Source organism: Varanus komodoensis, unplaced genomic scaffold (assembly GCF_004798865.1).
Source record: "Varanus komodoensis strain SLA01 unplaced genomic scaffold, ASM479886v1 scaffold12, whole genome shotgun sequence".
Classification (NCBI taxonomy): domain Eukaryota; kingdom Metazoa; phylum Chordata; class Lepidosauria; order Squamata; family Varanidae; genus Varanus; species Varanus komodoensis.
The window spans coordinates 29,828,081-29,849,881 of NW_025335349.1; the positions used below are offsets into that span (position 1 = coordinate 29,828,081).

Here is a 21,801-nt window from a genome sequence, read left to right on the forward strand (position 1 = left end):
GCCATGGAGCCAACTGGGTGACTTTGGGCCAGTCACAGACTCTCAGCCCAACCTACCTCACAGGGTTGTTGTGGGGATAAGAAGGAGGAGGAGATGTAGGCTGCCTTGAGCCCTTTGTAGGAAAAAGGCAGGATATAAATCGAAAAATAAAATAATTTCCACTAGCAAAATGGGCTTCTTTCCAATGCACTTTCCCCCCATGCATGCATTTTTGCACATCTTTTCTTAACAGACACTTTCTTGTCTGCGTTTTGAGTTGCACATTCTCAGTAAACTCTGGAATTCGGTGCACAAGTTTCTTCTGATTCATTTATCAGTTCAGGAGGAGCAGTATAAACATTTGGACTGAACTAATTTATCACCATTCTTATCTATAAGTCGGTCCTATCCCAAGTGATAAAGCAGGAAGGAAGGTTGAAGAATGGAAAATATAGAGAACAAATTGTGATAAAAACAATAAGTATTAGCCTTATTACTTATCATAAAAACTGTTGTATAATATTGAGGCATCTCGCAAGTGAAGTACCCCCCCTTCCCCTCACAAACCATTACTGTGCTTTCAAATATGCTAATGTCTGGTGGGGGAGTTCATATGATGGTGGTGGTGGTGATTTTTATTATTACACAATCTCCCCCTTTGTCCTCTTGCAGGGAAGGTGACTTGCATGGTTTATCCTTCTCTCCATTTTATTCTCACAAAAGCTGAGACCTGAGTTATAGGTTAGGCCAAAAGTCAGTGACTGGCCCAAATCCACCCAGTGAGTTGCATGGCCAAGGGGGGACCAGAATCCAGGTCTCCCAGTTCCCAGCCCAACACTCCCATCATTTTGCCACATGGGTTTCTCCTTATTTTCTAAGGTATAAAGGCTGCTGGATCTTGGGGCAAGATGCAGATTACACAGAGCATAAATCTCATGAAGAGAAGCTTACTCCTCTCTCCTCTCTTGGGCAAGGGCCTTCAGCAGCAGGTACTTTGCATCAAAGGAGAGATGGGAGGAAAGGGAGTACTTAAGCCTCCACCTGTCCACTGTTTTTCCTTGGAAACTTTCCTCCTCCAGCCGTTCTTCACCTGCAGTTATTATTATTATTATACTGCATTCATATCCTGCCTCTTTTCCTCTTGTAAGGAATCCAGGGTAATTTACATAGTTCTCTTCTACCCCATTTTTATCCTCACAACAGCAACCCTGTGGGGTAAGTTAGATGGGAGAGTTTGTGACTGGCCCAAAGTTACCCCATGAGCTACATGGCTGAGTGCAGACTAGAACCCGGGTCTCCCAGATCCTCAGTCCAGCACTCTGACCACCACGCCACACTTGCTGTCACAAAATTTCCGTCACAGATACGAGTCTCGAAGCCCACAGAGGCAATAGTAGGTGGTGGAAAGTGGGAAAATAGACCTTCAGGGGATGTAATGTTTGTTTGCCTTTAGCTTTACCAATCTGAGTGCTCTGTTCGAGAGCACTGAGAGCTTTAAAATATTCAAATAATTCCACTCATACATCAAGTCCGCTGGCAAGGTAGGGTTAAACACTCTCTTTTCTTCTGTTACTTCACAGGCACAGGCTTTTGCAAAGGAGAAAGGAATGAGAGGGATGCATTATATAAGCTGAAATGCAATTATTTTTCTTAAGTTTTAATCTTTGGCTTCCATTTGGGTTGCTTTATTCATGCACAACATAGTTTGGCCTTAAAAATACTTGATGATAGCCTTGGTGGTTGTCCTCCAGTGGTTATACCTGAATAAATATTCCAGGCTGAAATCAGTTCCATAAGAATAACTGGCCTTGGCTCAGATGCATCAGTAGCAATAAAGCATTAAAAACTATTTTATTTATTTATTTTAAGTTTTTCTAGACTATCCTATAGCAAATGCTCTCAGAACAATTTACAGTTTACAGCATAAAAATACTAACAGTAAGATATGCATTGTAATCATAACAATTCAAAAATAATAACAAAAGTTAGCAGGAAAAATAAAATAATAATATACAACACAAGACACTAGTCCACAGCAACCAAACATCATCTGAAAAAAACCAATATAGGACCATAACCATCTATTCAATAGTTAAAATAATGGGAGAATAAAAGGAGTTCGACCTTCTGCTGAAAAGTGTACAGTGTTGGGACCAACCTCCCTGCAAAGTTGGTTCCATAGACACTATACATTTTTTTTAAATTGCAAAGTCATGCCCAAGCCATTAGGACAACATTCCTCCAGGCTCCCCTGTCCTCCACAATCCCTTGGAGTCCATTCAAGCCCACACCCACTGCCCCAGTGACTCCATCTAGCCACCTCGTTCTCTACGGTCCCCTTCTCCTTTTGCCGTCAATCTTTCCCAGCATTAGGCTCTTCTCCAGGGAGTCCTTCCTTCTCATTAGGTGGCCAAAGTATTTGAGTTTCGACTTCAGTATCTGGCCTTCTAAAGAGCAATCAGGGTTGATCTCCTCTAAGACTGACTGGTAATTATAATAATAATAGAATCTATGCTGCAGAGTTTTAAAAGAATCAAATGAACAGCAAATCCCTTTTCTGTCTCCCTCTGGTCTTATTCATCATGAAGGTGGATTTCAGAAATTGCCGCAAATTGGGGCAGGGGGGCTGACTGGATAAGTAAAGGATTGTTGGATCATCATGCAATAAGGATCCTTTGTGTCACTCCACAGAATAGAGATGCACTCGCATGATATATCTTCAGAAGCTAGATACAACTCCTGATCTTGCTGTTCTAAACATGTAGTGATGGGATCTTCCTTTCGCATCTGATCTCCATGATCAGAGATGCTGAAGGTCAAGCCTGCAGGCCAAATCCCAGCCATGTGGGGTCCAATCCTCCAAGGCTTCCCAGGTTGTCATGCCCCATTCTCCTGGTCCAACCCCCTTTTCCCACTGGATGATGGATTTCTGGTTTTGGCATGTTCCCTCCTCCTTCTAAAAAGCTAAGTTAGGTTGACTTGCTGACAGTACGAGCTTTAACTACAATGTGCTGGTGCTGTGAGTATTTTGGCCTCGAGGTCCTCTTGCCTTCTGCCCCCCCCCCAAACCCCTGGAATACAGACCATGGGAACTTGATTCAAGAATTGAATTTGATCCTCATGTTGAAAGAATCATGTTCTAGGATTATCGGAAGTCCTCCAAATTCAAAGACAATATGAGACAATCCTCCTGAGATATTCTGAGGGAAGAAAGTTGTGGGTTCTCTCTTATTCTTGGATGGTGCAGTCCAGCAAGACCTGGACCACATGCTTCTGCAGATAGCGTGGCTTAGATGTGAGACACTTGGCAGCTGCACAGTATGAGAGCCTGGACTATTCAGATGCAATGCAGAGTAGAGCAGGTCAGCTAGGTCCTTATATAACAAGAAGTGACATTAAAAGGCCCACGTCAGTGTTGTTGTTTGTTTTAGCCTCCATGAGCTCTGCCCTCAGTGCCTGAAGCTTCTTATTTCCATCCTTCACCTCAAAGCTTGCATGTTTGTCAGAGAAAGCAAGATTTTGCAGTTTAAGAGGCCCCATGCTGAGGAGAGAATTTCTTTGATCCTTAGCTCCATCTTAAGGATTTGGTTAGGGAAAAAGAAATCATGCAGAGTATTAAGTGCAAAATGTGCTCTGCCAAGAAAGATCTCTGGGTTTTGGTTGGTTAGATTTTGGTTTTTGCTTTTGTTTGAAAAATTAGCACTCTGAAAGAAAAATATTTATGGCAAGTTAAAGCATTCAGTTTCATGAAAAGCATATACCTGGGCTGCTTTGAAGGTGCTGTGAAAATTTGCCTGTCTTTAGACGTGTGGCAAAGATAGGGTTGGGGCTCAAGAGCCTGTGAGTGGTCTGCTGGAGGTTTTGGGGACCACATGAAGTTGAGAACAATATGCAGACTGGTTGCTAGATTGGTCTCTGAGTTCCTGTTCTCACATGCACAGGTGGTACTACGTACTACACTTGAGTAGCAAGTTTCACCTGAATCCATGATGGTGATGATGCATCTCTTGAGGAGAATTCTTAGAATTTATGTTAGGATGAAAAACAAGGCTTTTTCTCGATAGAGTCCCAAGCTGGACCTGATTGGCATGGACTTGGAAAGTTCATGGATGGTGAAGTCCCAAGTGAATGCTCCTCTCCTGGCTAAGCACCTGAAGACAAAGGAGGTTTCGCTCTGCTTCAGGCAGGGGTTCTGCGTGCCCCTTCAGTTGCCACCAGCTCTCCCTTCCTCATAAAATGCATAAAGAATTTGTGGCTCCCTTTTCCTATGGAATGCGCTCCCCAGAGAGGTCCGCCTGGCGCCGTCATTATTTGCTTTTCGGCGCCAGGCAAAGACCTTTTTATTTAAAAGTTATTTTAACTGTTAATTTATTATTATTGTGTTTATAGATTTTAATATATAGCCAAGATGGTACCAGTTTTTTAATTATTGATTGTATTTTATGTATGTTGTGAGCCGCCCCGAGGCTTTGTTGCAATGGGGGTGGCATAGAAAGGTTTCAAATAAATAAATAAATAAATTCAAGGAGATATAAGAGCACTTTTACCAAAATTCACCAATCTCTTTATAAACAAGATAGGGGAAAGCCATTTTTTAAAAATGTGAATGTGGGCGTAAGTGACATTTGTCCATTCCTAGGCTTGATTTCCAGTGCTAGGAGGCTTAAAACATCCCCCTGGGGCTGACCTGTGGCACAGCAGGGAGCCAATCGAAATGCAAAGAAGTGACAAGGTCACAGTGATAGAAGGACATAATAAGAGTCGTCACCACATGGCATGATGGGGGTGCATGTGTGCACCTATCACAGGGGGGTGTATATACTGAGATTTGATGTGCAGTTATTGAACCTCAGTGGCTTCAAGCCTGTGTTTGTTTGTTTGTTTGACCGTATTTGAAGTGTCAGATCTTGGGAGCGGTTCTGCAGTGCTCCAAGAAGTGCATCTTCATGTCCTTCAGTGGCTCGATTTCTAGTTATGCTGACAAGGCACCATCATGGCATCACTGCAATGCATATACTCAGAGATGGTTTTACTAGAGTTTGAAGGAGCATGTCCTCAAAAATGTATTGGGGTTGGTACATGCCATGATAAACTTTAAATATTCTAAGTACCATCATTCATGTTCATTGGCTCAGCCCTGAATTTTCCAGAATGCACATATCCAAGGAACCAAACTTTCCCTAGCCCAAACCTGAGATTTTCAGTCCAGCACATCCACCCCATTGGAATAACCTGACTGCATGTGACTGCACAACTGCAGTTGCTAAACTGTTCTTTCTGCTTACTTGGTTCAACTGCCCTCCCTAGGCAATTTGTGGCCCCATGATCCTGTGCAGGGATCTATGTAACATTTCCTACAGTTAATGCAAAACTGAGATTTTTTTTCTCTAATACCTTCACCCCTTTGGAATGCCCTTATGGCAGGGAAGTGCAGAAATGCAGGACTCGGGTTCTTGTTTCTAACTACTCAAACTCCCTGCCCCTTCTCTAGCATTTCAAGGCTTGCCTAGAGCTCCCACATTTCTGAACTGGAACCTTAATCTGAGCCTTCTGCTCAAACAATTCTACCAAATTGGAATGCCTGCGCATGCAAGCCAGAGCAGGAGGGGATCTTTTTGAGGGATCCTTCTTGACCTATCATCTTCCATTCCCTATGTTGCCCAAGACCCATCCATGCCCAGGAATCCAAACTCCCCTGAACCTGAACCTAAGCCGAAATTTTCACTCCCGTACTACTACCCCACTGTGATACACCTCCATGAACGCAAGTGCAGAATTGCAGCCACAAGGGGCTTCTTTCTGATCACACAGCTTGCCTGGCTTTTCTCAGCAATTTCCAGGTTCATGGACTGACGTAGTGGTACAACATTGCATAACCTGAACCCTAACCTGAGATATTTTTTCTGCAAAATGCCCACCCTTTCGGATGTGTTTCTGTGAAAGGAAGGGCTGACATGCATACTTAAGATTCTTCTTTTGACCACTCAAACTTGTCTTCCCTGTCTGCACAATTTCCAGGCCCCAAGGCATGCCCCAGAATCCATTATTCCCCAACCCTAACCTGAAGCTGAGCTTTCTCCTGCAGTGAAATGCAAATTTCAACTGGTTGGTTTTGAGTGGGCAAATTGTGCTGCCTATGCAGCCATTTTCCAGCTCCATTCAACCACCCATCAGCCCAAGATATCCTAAACCAAACCTTCCCCCTGACCTGAACCTGGAATTTTTACTCCAATCTTTCCACCTCCTGTGAGGGGATTTCAATGCAATCAAATCGGAATAAGTGGAAGTTCCAAGGAGTTTGTTTCAACTGCACAACTTGCCTCCACTATCTGCCATATTTCAGGACCCTACCAATACTCTGGAAAGCAAGGTTTTCAAACCATAAACCTAACTTCAGTTTTTCACTCCTATATTTCTACCATATTGAATTGCCTGTACATGAGCCAAAGTGCATAACTAGATCTATGAACTGGTGCTTTTTGACTGCTGACTTTACATTCCCTGTCTGGCCAATTTCCAGGCCCATACACATGCCCAAGAATGCAGGATTTCCTGACAGTAAACTGAGAAATAAACTACAATGCTTCCATCCCTTTGGAATGTACTGCAATGCATGTGAGTACACAAATGGAGTCATAAAGCCATTTTCTTTGACCATTCAGCTTGCCTGTCCTTTCCCTCCAATCACCAAGCCAATGACTGTATCCAAGAAACCAGCATTTCCTAAACCACACCCTAATCTGAAATTTTCTCTCCAATAGCTCCACCTCTTTGGAATGCATTCATAGGCATTGCAGGGTAAAAAAAATCAGCTACTGGGCACTTCTTTCTGACTGCCCAACTTGCCTGCCCATTCTCCATGATTTCCAAGCACCTGCAGTTCTATATTTTCTAACCCTAACCTCTGATTTCGACCCCACTGCCTTGGAATGCATGTTATATGCACGAGAGTGCATCACTGCCTCTTTCAAGCAGTTCTGTTTGGCAACTGACCTTGCATTCTCTATCTGGCCATTTTGCAGTCTGTAACTCATGCCCAGGCATCCCAGGTTTCCTAACTCAAAGTTGAGCTTCTTTTCTCAAATCTGTCCATCCCTTTGGAACACACTTATTTGAAGGCAAACATGGAAATGCGGTTCTCAACTTGCATTCCCTTACTGTCCAATTTCCAGCCCCAGGCTTATTTCCAGGGATCCATCGTTTCCTAAACCTAACCTGAACTTTCAGTTTAACTCCACTTATTATATTCCATTGGATTGCATGTACATTTACACAAGGGCAAAAGAATATAATTCAGGTGGTTCTTTTTGATCACTCAACTTGTTTCTCCTATTTTGACAATTTCAAGGACCCTGGACATGCATTTCCTAACCCATATGTAAACCTCATATTTTTTTTCTCCAGCATGTCCACACCTATGGAATCCACCTAGCACTGCAAGGTAAAGAGATGCAGCTCTCGGGTTCTGTTTTTGACCACTGAACTCTAGTGCCCCTTCTCCACAATTTCCAGGCCCCTAGGCATGCCCTGGGATCCTAAAGTTCCTAATCCCAACTGAGTTTTCCCTGCTAATAATTCTACTCATTTGGAATGCATGTACATGCACACAAGTCCAGAAGGGGATCTTTCAATGGGTTCTATTTATTTGTATATTTTAAATTTTTATAATGTATCAAATCATTACAGAATCTCAAGACAGTTTACCACTCAACTTGCCTTCCTTAATAGCCATTTCTCTAAAGAACACCTTGTTTCTTTTAACGTAATCGTTGGCTGGCTTATTTGTTTCTTTGGGTACCCTTTGGAGGTGATTCATATGATAGCTGCTAGCACTTCCTCTTGGGTCCATTGATAAAGGCCCATTGACTTCTCAATACTGTAGACATTCCCCAGTAATTCTTTCATTACAATCATGATAGCACACCTCATGGAGAGATGCGGTGAGCTTGTATGACGGCCTCTTCCATCTCCCTTTCCAAAGTTTTCATTTTTGTCTCAAAGAGGAAGTCTAAAAGTTAGGCTAAAATTTAGTGAACTCTGGCTCTCTTCTTAAGGCCCGCTCCACTGTTGTCCACTTTGCTACCGCCTTTCCTTTCCACAGCACACCTTCAGTTTTGCCATATGGTTTCTTTGTACCTCGTGGCAAAGAATGGCCCCCCGTGGTAGGCCACTTTTTTCCAAGACAGGTCTTCTGACAAGACTGCACATTACTTTTGTTTGACATTAAACAACCTAGGAAGGTCTTCTCCAATTTATGCTGGCAGCATAATGGAACTTGTCTGTTTTGGCAGCTCGTATACCCAGCTTTAGTTCTAAGTGATTTAATACAGCAAAAGTTATAAAACCCAGAAAATTGTGGTTTACAATGGAAAATGTGACAGGCCATCAAGTATAATGACACTTACAGGCATGCTCTAATGAAAGGAGGCTATACACAGGCAAGGGAACCCCTACAAGATGTTACGTTAACAGCCTCTAAATTTTCATAGCGGTGGCTGCAGATAGTACTATGACTCTCAATAAAGTCTGTGGTGCTTTGCTTATTAAAGCCTCAGGGAACTCAAGCTTAATGGACACAAGTTAAAGTTTCTTTGACTTGGGAGTGCTGCTTCTCACATTATGTTTGAAAAGCAGGGTGCAGTCAGAAGCTGGTCAGAAGTATAAAGATCTATGGAAAGTATAATGGAGAATACATGTGTTGCTTGGGACCAGCCCTGAGGTAGAACCCTTCATGTAACTGGATATTTCCCACACACACACACACACACATGCACGCGTGCACGCACTCACAAATATACGCACACCTACATCTGATGTGAACCCAGCCGGATTTTGCAAAAAAAATGGCCAGAGGCACTAGATAGCAAGTTGCCTCGTACATGGCCTGCTTAGGGTGGCCGCATGGCCAATCATCCTACTTTAGACATCTCCTCCTTCTGTTTAGAAAGATGTCGGAGGACAGTCCTCTGCTTGGTGCCCTCCTTCTGAAGAGCTGAGGAATGAGGAGGGAGAACTGGCCCTTGAGGTGTCCATCAGCAGTAACTCTCTTCAGCAGTGCAGTGAAATGTTGTGCATTTGTATGCAAACTACAGTCACATGTTTAGTTCTTTGCCAGGGAGCCTATTCTTATTTATTTATTTATCGATTTATATCCTGCCTTTTTCCTACAAAGGGCTCAAGGCAGCTTACATCTCCTCCTCCATCTTATCCCCACAACAGTAACCCTGTGAGGTAGGTTGGGCTGAGAGTCTGTGACTGGCCCAAAGTCACCCAGTTGGCTCCATGGCCGAGCGGGGACTAGAACCCAGATCCTCTGAGTCCCAGTCCCATGTTCTTAACCACTACACCACACTGGCTCTCTTGTGCAATGTTGTGTCCTTGCTTCAGTCATCGGATGACGTGTGCACAACAGGCCTGCCTGCAGATTGTGATCCAGCTTGTACAGAAGGATGAGCAGGGCTATATCTTTGTTTCTATAGCCTTGCCCCATTTTTCCCTTTCAAATGGAGTGCCAATGCTATCCTAGAAATTACGGTATTCCTCCAGAAGGAAAGTTTGGTGCTGCATTTTAAGTACTGCACATTTCATTTGTACTGTATTGCTACAAGCTGCAAAGCCCATGAAATGTCACCTCTTGGCTACAGATTTATTTTGATTGCTAGTACCTAATCAATAGATCCACACGCTTGCTCAGTTGTCTCTGCATGTCCAAACTCCCTTTTATTTATATCATCTCTTTGCTAGGGTAAGTTGCTTAAATAAGAGCAAATGTTGACTTGGATTAACTTGTATGCTGAAGCCTTTTTAAGTCCTTCTTTTATTGATATGTAGACCTAAGACAAACAAGGGGGAGTTGAAACAAATAGCCCAGTGCATATGCTGTTTTAGAAGAACACTGACACCGGATTTAACTTCTCCCTATCTGATTTATTTTCTAGTGGAATGGAGCTGTTCAGAAGACTTTTCTCCTTTGGCTGGGGAAATCATCATGGATAACCTTCAGACTTTGAAGTGCACTATCACTGGCCTCACAATGGTAAATGGCAAGTCATTCATTTAGATGGCTGCTCCCCAGACACTAGCACAGCCCTGGACTTTGGAGTTCAGCTGCATGAGAAGGGCCAGGCACCCTTCCTTTGGCAGGAAGGCCTGCCTGTAATTATGCGCACTATGACTGGGCTCTCACATCTGAGCATCACGCAGGAATATGCAGGCAGCAGCATAGCTTGGTTTGCCATGTGAGTGGGGAGGATCAGAATAGGGTGGAATGACAGCCGCTGCTCCATGGCTCAGGGCTAATCTTAGCCCAGATCAAAGGCTTTGAGGAGAGCCAATCCTCAGTCCATGCCTGATGGCTAAAATAACAATTCTATCTCAACTGCTTCAATAGGGGGAAAAAAGTCCTTGGCTGCAGTAACTTAAAAGGGGAGAGGGGTGTTTTTATAAAGATTGAAAGTGGTTGGATAATGGACAGTAATCTCCCCATGGACAATCTTGTGGGTTTTTAGGGAAGCCCACTTTGTACACTTTGCGTTTCTCCTTCTGATGGCCCTTTGGAAGCGGCTGAATGTAAATGCTGTCAATAGTGGCACATAGTAAATCTTTTCTTTTAAAAAATCATCAATGTTTATAGCAGGAATAAATTCAAGGAAAAAATTCTCATGCACACTCTCCAGTTTCAGACTCACTCGCACAATTTTAATATTGTCCTGATATGTATTACTGCAATTCCCCCAATTATGAATGCACACCATTTTAAATAGATTTATTCAAAAGTACATCCCAGTGCATTGGGATCAAGGTATGAATATTATTGATTTTAAAATTATTTTCAAGCCTTAGTTACTTGGGGTTTTCAAGTCCCTCTAAATTCAATTTCAAGCTCAATGTTTAACATTTCTAAGTTCGTGAGACTGAGTTTTCAGTGCATGCAAAAGTTAGTCTCACTTGTTACCAATCAATGAACTGAGTTTCCCCCTCTTTTATCTCCTGCCCAGAAGATACCAGTATTTGGGGAAGATTTGTAGCCCAATAGAATAGCATTGACTTTGCAGCTTTGGAATTCCACATTCCATCCTTTACCTCTCCAATTAAAGGCAACGGGGCTGTGGAAACAAAGCTCCCTGCTTCCAAACTGTTTATTGCCCATCAGAGGTGACTGTGCTAGGCAGAAATACAGGTGGAATTCTCAGCAACTGGGTCCAGACGAGTCTTGGTGGGTACTAACGTTTTCTTCCAAGAAGAGGCAAGCATTCAAAATCCCTGTATTCTGTGGGGAGCTCTGATTAAAATCGGAGCCTGAAGAAAAGTCAAAGCCGCTCTCCCATCCTCCCCAGCTTTCAAGGCACCCTCTCCACCAGCCACCTGAGCCCACCAAACAGCCTCTTCCCTCCGCTTTCCCCTGTACCACCATTGCCCCAACTTCAGGTGGGGAGGAGGTAGGGATTGCGGAGGGCTGACAGAGAGGGTGTCTGAGCCAGGGTTAAGGAAAGCTGGCAAGAATGGTAGTAGGGGTGGGGGGATGAATTCCAAAGATCAGTATGGCTTGGAAGATGTGCCATAGGACTTCTGTTCTGTCGAGTAACCTAGCTCATTTCCACACCAATCCAATATGTATAGGTTCCTTAGTGAGTTTGCCCCTAACTAGTGCTGGGTCAGATAACTATGACAATTACTACACCCACCTGAAAGCAAGTCCCGTTGACCCAAGTGTGGGACTCATGTACAGATGGCCATGTAGTTCCAGACAAGGGCTTTCCTAGACTCCTTTCTGACAATGTGTTTACTATGCAGCTGTCCCGCCTCATTCACAGACATCATTTTTCAGTAGTGATTCTGCCATGTTTTCCCACCACTAGCAAAAAGGTCTCACGGCTTCTCACTGATGGCTAAGTTGAACTGCTTCTCAAAGGTTGAAAAGACATGCAGTACAATATTATAAAAGATAACCTGAAACCAATTTAAAAGAGAGAACAGATAATCTCACTATAATTAAAGAAAACCTGTGGTCGAAACATGTGCATAATGTACTAGTTATTATACATTTTATATAAATATTTTTAATGTTGTTGCTAGTAATTCATGCCTTCTCTTTCTTCGATTTGTTTGGGAGAATTGTGTTTCTGAATTGCTCCAGAAATGACACAGGGGACAGTGGAGATGATGCAAATGTTGTGAAGGGCAATGAAGGTCAAATAGGGGAAAAAAGTGTTCCCTCACATTTTGGTCCATTTTTACACTTATTAACTTTTTATTTAAGTTATGTGTTTATTTGTAATATTACTATAATACTGAATATCCCTAAGTGGTTTACAAATACAGACTGAAATCACATTCACAATGTTACTATTCAAATCATATTTAAAATACAATTACAATTAAGGTATAGTGCAGTAAAATGCAGTGGCATGGTTCACAAGCCATGGAAAGCCTGGGAGAACAAGTTGTCGTGAGACGCTAGTGGCGGAACGGGTAGAAAAGCTATTAATTAATTAATTAATTAATGAAACAAATGCATTTTCAGGAGGGATGTGAAAGATGCCACATTCTCTGGCTCCCAATCTGCACAAGGAAGTTTTCTCCACAGGGTGGGTCCAACAAAATTGGCCATCATATCATCACAGTGTCTGCCAGTGAAATCATGAAATTAGCAGCTGGGTGATCTGCCTCAAACATGCTGTCCAAAAGAGTGGACTATTGCCACAGCCTTTATATAGACAGTATCAAGGAAATAGAATCATGTCATTTCTTTGTCCTGATCAGTTACCTGACTTTGGAACATTCACTGAGGTTGCATTCATGAACTTGGGATTTTTTTTTTTTTTTTTTTTTTTTCTTCACTGCAGGGCAAAAACTATTATGTCCGAGTTTATGCTTATAATATGAAAGGCTGGGGACAGCCGCAGATTTCCACACCTTCCTGTGCTTCTCCTTCAAGTACGTTAAGCACTTTCATCTGTCAATACTGACTGCAAATATTATTTGACCTTCATGTTCTCTCTCCCTCTTTTTCAAAGCGAGTTTTTAGAAGTTAGTTAGACTGAAGTACGATTGTTTGATAATAGGTTTAATGATAAAACTCAAGCAATGCTTTATTTAAAACGTAAATGCACTGTTAGAAGATGTGTTATTGCTTTGGCAAGTTCTGTTAGCAGTCTGTTTAGTCCTATGACTGACTAGTTCTAAGTAACTCCTTTCTTCAAGCACTTCTGCATGATATTATGCATTTGTTTACATTTTATATGGCACCATCTATATACATGTTACTTTATACACTGCCATAGATGGAGCAAAAATTAGAGATCCTTGCCTACAAAAACCCAAATTTTAATACTAGAAGAGACTACAGAGAGAAGAAAGGTTAAGGAGGAAAGCAAGGGGCAAAGGTAAGGTAATGAATAAGTACATGAAAGCTTAATGACCTTCATGTGCACTTCATGTACATGGAATGTCCTTAGGCTTATATCAGCTGGCTGTAAGAAATGAGAAGTTAAAAGAAAGGCTTCACAAAAAAGATGGATGTGGGGAAAAGTTGGTTTGGATTCTTGTTTCTTGGGTTCACAAGCTGGGCTGTGAAAAGAGATTTTTGTTCACACATGCGACCCTTTCATTCCTCCTTTTGCACATGTCCCAATTAAACCAGATCATGTTCAGTTAATCATAGTTTTCTGTAGTTTCTGAAGCAGGAAACCACTATATACAGCTTTGGAACAAGCCAGGATCTTAAACCAACTTCAAACCATTTAATATTCTGCCTTGTTCTGAAACTGGCAACCTGGGTTTTCCAGTTTGGATGAAACAAGAAAATATGGTTGCTTAGAGATTGCTGGTTTGTATGAAGGGAAGAACAAAGAACCTGATTGCATGGGCAAAAGGACCACCATCTGAATCAGTTCAATAGAAGAAGAAGATTAGATAAAGAAGTTTAAATCTGATCCTATGATGTTTAGAGAACTAGTTGCATAAAAAGGTAAATTTGACACATTTGTAATCCATTTATTAAACATTATTTCAGCCACTGCTTTTCAACAAAAATATTGTCAAAATATTAGAAAAAATGTTTTGGGAGGCTCTTATTCTTGTGTGCACAGTTTTTCTTTTTAATCCTGGCACAGTAGTGTCATACTGTTAATCATATTTTGCGTAACACGATTTACTGCCAAAATTGACTGTGCTTTTGCTGGCTTCCTCTGCACAGATAATTGTGGCCATGTGCTCACTTTATTATATTATTACCTGCATTAATTAGGATATTAGACAATTTCATAAACTTGAGGTGCTAACAAGATTGAAGTGAAGGAGCTGTCTCATCACCTAATTGCTGAGAAATGCTTTTCAGAAATAGCCTCAAACTCCTTCTGTTCACAAGTTATGAGTGCAGTTACCCTCTGTTTGAGAAGGGTGCTGCAACTCAGCCCTAGAACCCTGCTCTGCTCTGGGTTTTGCTGGAGCATAATCCTCAAGTAGCTTTCTGTTCCATTACTTCAAAGGGTCACTATCTTCTTGGTCAGTGTGTATTCTGCCTATCCAGCTGAGCACTGAAGACTGAACAAGATAAACGCTGCTTAATTTAACAGGTGGGACGGAAAAAAAGCAAATATGCAAGCGCTATTGAAAGTCTACCTTGGATATAGACTGTTTGTCAAGCCAGAATACCCAAGCTGAGCATGTCTTGCCCTGTTCATTTTGGTGCCTCACTCTGCTTGTTGCTTGGCAAGGAGCTTCAGCCTGGTCACCTGCTGGACTCTCTATTTAGTAAGCCTCTTGGGAAATCCAGGCTGGGTGCCTCTGCAGTGCAGCCGTGGTTCGTGTAATCCTCTAGACTGGTCTCCATTTAGTTGGCTCTCTAATCCATATCTGTCCTCACCAGAGCCCCATTTATATTACCGGGCTCACCTAAGTCATCCTCATCTGTTTCCTAGTCCTAGAAAGCTCACCCCATGAATATTTGGGAACCTGGAGTTCTAGTCTTTGCCACTTTGCCTGTGGCCATTGGTTGGACTCGATGGCCTTCTTGGCCCCTTCCAACTCTGCTATTCTAGGACTCTATAAGCCAGCAATGTACATAGGCCTTTACAGTCTCACATGAAACACCCACGTCCAGACACACACCAGCAAGGACAACACTGAATCTTGTCAAAATTGGCAGATTATTGAGACTTCTTAAAAGCCCAGCAGCTGCATTAAAGCACAAGCTTTCATGGACTAGAGTCACTTCACTGGATGGAGAAAGTGTTATTCTGAGTTGGCAGGGATATAGACATATGAGTGGAGAGACAGAGAAAAGAAAATAGTGAGAGCAGAGGGGAATGACATCCCCCCCACCCCCAAACTCTGACAACTGCATTGAAACTTACATGGAAGTAAATCTCATTAAAGAAAATAGGAGATATTTCTTAGTAGAAGTATATAGGATTGCCACTGGTTAAAACCTGGAATGTTAACTTACAGTAATTAATATATTGGTTAACCTAACTTAAATTGAGCTAATAGTATACATAAATTCAGTCTGATCAACTGTCTTTAACTTAATATCCATAGACAAATGTAAAATTTATGAAGTCAGTAAGAAAAACTTGCTCCAGTTGAAAGGATCTCAGTCTGTTTGATTTATAAATTATTTCTTGTAAGACTCATATTTAAATTTTTCTATTGACTTGCAAGGTTTTATTTGATCTCAGTTGTATGTTTATATATGGATATTATATTAAACAGAGATGATTACTATACCATTACTTCAGGCTCTTTGCACTTAAACCTGAAAATACTTGTGTTTGAGGGGAAAGTGGATGGATTCTGATCTCAGATTCAGCCATTTAATTTGGGGGAATCGATCTTCTCTAAAGCAGAGCTGATTTTGGCTTGACATCCCAATCTAAATTTAGAGCCCTTTACACTCTATAAAATGAACTGCAATGATGGCCTGAGGAATGTTAGTCAAATAAAGCATCCAGGATCCACGCCTGAATGCGTTTCTGATTTCAAGGCCCATCAGAGAACCAGCCAAAGCCAAAATCTGTCAATCAAGCAACCTGACCGACTGATGCTGTAGCTGTATCAAGTTGTCAATTTGTTATGACAGATCAGTGAAGTTTTAGTGGATCGTTTGCTAAAAATATGGGAAAGATGAGCAGTGGAACTGAAATATCAGGGGGCACTGGCATACATACAGCACTGTTTGCATTGAACCTGCCCCCCACCCCCACCCCCATCACCTCCACTGGGTGCAGCCTACACTCTCTGGGGACAATGAGATAGCAGGTTATTCTCTTCCTGAAGGCTCTAAAGTAACCATACAGTGTTATCTGGGAAACTTCAAAATGTTGGGTTCAAATCAGGCAAATCACACGAGCCTAAGCATGTTTACTCCAAACTAAGCCCTAAAAGGACAATTGAGGCTTATGCCCTACAAATCAATGTGTTTTGAAATGCTGGTTATGGGTTTACTCAGTGGGACTTACTTCTGAGTGGACAAGTATAAAGTTGTTTTTAATCATGTGGTACTTTGTGAGCCTGTGTGTTTTGGATAACCAGAAACCAAATAACTTTTGAGGGTCTGGACTAGTGTTGCTCTATTATACAAGAAATCCTGCTGAGCCACAGGCAAATGGATTCATAAAGAAAGTGGTTTTATTTATAATTTATTAGAATAGCAAATTTCAGGACTATATTTGCCCTCTTTGTATTATTTTCCATTCTTTAATCTTCTTCTCTTGCCACAATGGCTGTCATCTTGCTTTTCTGCATTCCTAATTTTAATAAAAAGGAAATATAGATGGTTCAGAAATATACGTTTAGTAGGTACTGAGCCGGAGTCTTTAGCCAGAGATACTGGTTAACTCTAGCTATGAAAGAGTTGTAACAGAATCTAGAGGGCTTGCCATGGGTCACAGAGACTTATATCCTAGGCTACACAGTGGCTGGGTTCATACCTCAAGGCAAGCAATCCTGCATCGTTTCCATAGTACATAGATTGCAGTGTGAATGTGCCTGACAGATGACTACCTACACTGTGGTTTGTACACTACACCACCCTCCTTGTTCATCTTTCTGCTGTTGGCATGTATCCCACCAGCCACCAAGCCTGAAATTCATTTCCATGCCAGGTGGCTAGAGCAGCTCCTGCAGCAGCTGCCACTCTTTCCAGGGGACTCTATGGTAGCTGCACACCAGGACCATGGAACCACAATCCTGTGTTCAAATGACCAGAGAAACCATGGTGAAGAATGCTGTCGCTTGTCATGTTGTGTGAACCCACCCCATATGTGTGTAAATTCCTCCTTCTTTGAGGAGGCATCTCTTCATGTGAAGCATTCCAAAGCCACCAAAACATTCCAAATATTGGAAGATTTGTGGGAGGAAGGCGACCTCTGGAATGTGGGATGGATTTTGGAAAGGAAGCTGAAAAGACCATGAACATCTTGCCCCCATACCACCCCATCCTCAGAAGTCCAGGTCTACATGATACTGTAGAACATGGGTCCTCAAACTAAGGCCCGCGGGCCGGATCCGGCCTGCCATGCCCATTTAACTGGCCCACCCCAGAGGTTTTGCACTCAGTGTGCACACGTGCAGGTGTGTGCGGGCTCGCAGCTTGCTCGCAAAGAGGTTGTTTTGAACGCGCTCGGAGAAAACGATCTCCTCGCGAACAAGTTGGCACCTTGCCCCACCTGCCCCCCCGCCCCCACCTTGCCTCTTGTGTGCGCATGCCCCGCCCCCCCCCCCCAGCCTGTGCCCCCCCCCCACTGGCACCGCCTTGGCGGCCCAGGCGGACCACTGGCACCTGTCAACTGGCCCCCCTGTTGAAAAAGTTTGAGGAACCCTGCTCTAGAACATGTCTGACTGGCTGTCATCATCTCCACCTATAATGCACACTAATTAAAATCATAATATAGGAATACATTCTATAGTTCATTTAAAAGACAGTCTCAAAGTATTTTTGTTTAAAATCCTAAGTTCATTTTAATACAAGTCCACATCTTTGAAAAGATTATTTAAAATGTGGAGGCACTATCATATCTTCCCATTACAGTGAGCTTTCTTCTAATTCAGTGGGTTGGTCTACATGTTACTTTTATCATTCAAGGAAGCTTAAATGGCTTTTCCATGCAACTTTTCCAAGCCACCAACAGAAATTGTAATCCAGCTGATCTCATGCTATTTGCACCTGGTGGGGAACATTTTCACACCAGCACCAAGTTACTGCCAAATGGATGATAAAGAAAAATTACCTGGTGCTTAATGCGACATGTTGATTACCGTTGTGGAAAGGCCGTTGTGCAGAAGCCATTTTTAGCTTCCTCTGTGGGATAAAGGTAACTCATAGATGAGCCATATCAGCAGGAATAGGCTGATGCACTGAAAACAGCACTCCTTTATTTATTTCTTAGATTCCTATACCATGTTTTTCCTTTATTTGTAGGAAATTCAATTTAGCTAGAACTGAGATCTCTGAGTCCTAAGCCATGACTCTTAACCACTATGTGTCACTGGCTCTGCTTCATTACTTAGAACCTGTTCTTTATTTTTCAAATGACCGGAAGTGTGTCTTTCAGTACAATCCTACACATGTTCGCTCAAAGGTCCCCTTGAGTTCAGTGGGACTTACTCCCAGATATGGGTGTCCACAAGGTAAGCCTATGTTTCCTAAGGGCTTATAACTATTTCTCATTACCTCATTGAAGGTCTAAGCACATACTTTGGATCATATTCCAGTGTTTTCTATTTTCAGCCAGTATTTTCGTCCATCCATGATTCAGAAAGAGTTGTCTTTTCCTTCTGAACCTCTCAGTTTTGCCTTAGCATTCCAATGTTTCTAATTACATACTATTTCATCCAGGTACCATTCTAGACAACGTCATGTCTTATGTAACTCAGGATGGGTGCTATAAGGAAAAGCTGAATAGTTCTGGTATCCTCCCTCGAGACCCTTGGTAGCAAATGGAAGAGGGCTAAGGCAAGGACTGATTTATTTTCCTGGAATGTCAAGCCCTTCCAATGGAACATTGGCTCGTGAGCTTGCTGTGTAAACTAACCCGCATGCTTGCTTGCAGAGGGCCAGCCAGTTGGTAGCTCTGAATGCATTCATGTACTTTGTGCCAGCTAAGCAGAGCCAATCCGCCTGGCTTTCCAATGAGTCTGTCAATAGGCAAACATGCTGGCAGCACGCTTCTGTTTACAGAGCTGTGGTGGGTTATTAACTTTATTCTTTTAAAGCAAAAGGAGTGCGAAAAATAGCAGAGGAACTTACTGCAGCACTGAGGTCAAGATGAGTACCATAAATCTGACCATTTTTTTTTCCCTCCTCCTTTCTCCATGCTGACTGAAAATTGGATGGGGAGGGCACAGAGAAAGCTTTGAAGGGGTGTAGTTAAAATTATTTATTCTTGTTATTCATTTAAAAGATTTCTAACTCACATTTTTAGGTGATCCCTTACCAAGTGGTGGATCGGAACATTTTAAAGCTGAAACACCACATAGCCACGATAAACAAGGACAAAAAAGTAAAGCAAATTATCACTTAAATGTAATAATTCAAGTATTCTCTCACCTTCTAGTCAGCCTGAATGGTGAATTTGATTGGCTTGGCTCACCTGGGAATTGGCATTCTGGGACGTTTAACCAGAACATGATTTGTTGCCCAGAACAGCTACAAGAACTTGGTTCTGTGGGAGTTGGAGGCTTAGGCGCATTTGGTGTTAGAGTGAGAGAAGGTGCAGGGGTGACCCCCCCCCACCCCCCAGCACCACCTGCTCTGGCTTGTAGCTTGACAACCATTTTCACTTTGGAGGGAAAAGGAAGGATGGAAGGAAGGACGGAAGGAAGGAAAGACGGAAGAAATGTCCTATTAGGATACATTGCATCTCTGCCTGCCTCCCATGCTGACGTCTCCCTTTCTAAGGTCAAGTTGTTTTATTCTAGTCCAGCTGGTTTCTAAGTATTAAGGGGTTGATTAAAGATTTGAGAGACATCTCTGATATTTTCAAATAAGTTTGGATTTCTATGAATCTGATCTGAGGATTTTGCAGCGGACTAGCTCTTTCCAAGTTGCACTGATTCAGTGGACTTGCAGACCATTTGTTTTCACATACGAACACAGTTCTCACACACCAAAATCCTATTCCATCAACAGGCAGATAGTGGAATAAAAGGCACTTGACAATCTGCAAAACACAGATGGAACATATTTAACAATATCTGTATATCCCTAAATAACCATATACTATTGGAAGGATTTCAGCTCTTAAATAATATTCTTAAGTTTCTTCAACACATCCAACATCTTTCTCTTCTCTTCTCTTCTCTTCTCTTCTCTTCTCTTCTCTTCTCTTCTCAACAAGAGGCCATTATAGGCTTTTCTGTTCTCTTTTGGCTTGTACAGTGTCTCTTATCCTAGATATTTCCCTGCATCACTGCCCTTATCCTAACATTGACATCATCCCATGGCTTGTCAGAAAGGCAGTCCCCTGCTCAAGAATGATTTTCTCCATCTTGGAAACACTGGCTATAGAGAATAGCAATGGAGTCTGAGGGAGTGTCTTTGGCAGGAGAAGGGGAAATGTGTACGCTTCATCAGGTTAAACGTTCAAGAAGAACCTGAATTACTCACCTCATTTTTCACACTGTTAAGAGCCACGTTTTGCATCAGCCAACAGGATATCGCTTTTGCATTACTTGAATTTTGAACTGCACAAAGATTCCTTTGGAGTTGTGTACTTTTCTGGAGCTAGACATTAAGTTGCACATTTGGAAAAGGTCTCAATAATGTGAGGGAAGATATGATTTCTGATAAATCTGGTGACTGAGCAGCAACAAGACTTGGGCACCAGATCTACCACAGCAAGTAGAGGTGGCCTCTGATAACTTTGCATGACACATCCACTCCCCGTTTTTCTCAGTGTCTGTACAATATTTTTCCACCTGCAGCTGAGACCCTTGGTTCCTTACCCGGCTTTCTTCACCCCTCTCATGTATCTACCTAGTTCCCAGCCTTCCCCTACATTATGCTCTCCAGGTGGCACACAAGAAGCTCAGGCACCTTCTCAACAGAGTTCTGCAACACCTGAGAAAACACTATCATGGAAGGTACTGCATTACTCACTACCACAGCTTTCAAGCCTACACTAAGAGGTAGAGGGAAAGGTCCCACCCAACTAAACCTTTCAGGCTGTTGTGAAGCTATGCACACACGCACATGCCATAACCCCTGCTAGCTCTTAACCAATTACACCGCCATTCCAGTTCACAGCCTCAGACACTGCTTTTCCCTCAACAAGAATCAGGAGGCCAGATAATGTAGGGATGACCATGTGTCCTCCTTTTCAGAACAGTTCGGTGGTCTATTTGAAGGACTGTCAGAGGGATTTACACAAATTTGCTTTAGCAGATGTGTGCAAATCTCCCCAGCACACCTTTCAAGCTCACAATAAAAGCTGCAATGGGTAACAAGCCCCACCAGCATGGAAGTCACCAGCCTCCCCTGCTGCTCTGATGTTGAAATCAGCTTCGATGTTTCGCTGGAACACAGAAAAGAAAATGCAGCTCACCACTGTATTCCTGGCCTGGGACTGACTGGTTCTGCCCCTCTCTGATTCCTGTCCCTATAACACGGCCAGTGGGCCATGGGCTCCTCACCTCCAGTATTTATATAGTGCTTTCTGCAATTCTCCATGAATATGATCTCAGTAATAAGAAGCCTTTAAGACAGCCAGGCTTTATCATCTCCACTTACAGATGAGGGGTTCAGGCAGAGAGAGAGTGGCGCACCTAAGGCTAAGAGTTCACGGCTAAGCAGAAAACAGAAGCAGGGACTGCTGTGTTCTT

General features: G+C 42.6%; 1 protein-coding gene across 3 annotated transcripts in view; it reads left to right on the forward strand.

Annotated features, from left to right (window-relative positions):
* Positions 1-21,801, forward strand: part of ANKFN1 (ankyrin repeat and fibronectin type III domain containing 1) — a 302,123-nt gene that overhangs the window by 221,272 nt on the left and 59,050 nt on the right. For all 3 annotated transcript variants that reach the window (XM_044422145.1, XM_044422144.1, XM_044422147.1), the window contains 2 exons: positions 9,918-10,015; positions 12,825-12,915. In XM_044422145.1, coding sequence (XP_044278080.1) covers positions 9,918-10,015; positions 12,825-12,915 — 189 coding nt within the window. The remainder of the gene's footprint in view (positions 1-9,917; positions 10,016-12,824; positions 12,916-21,801) is intronic.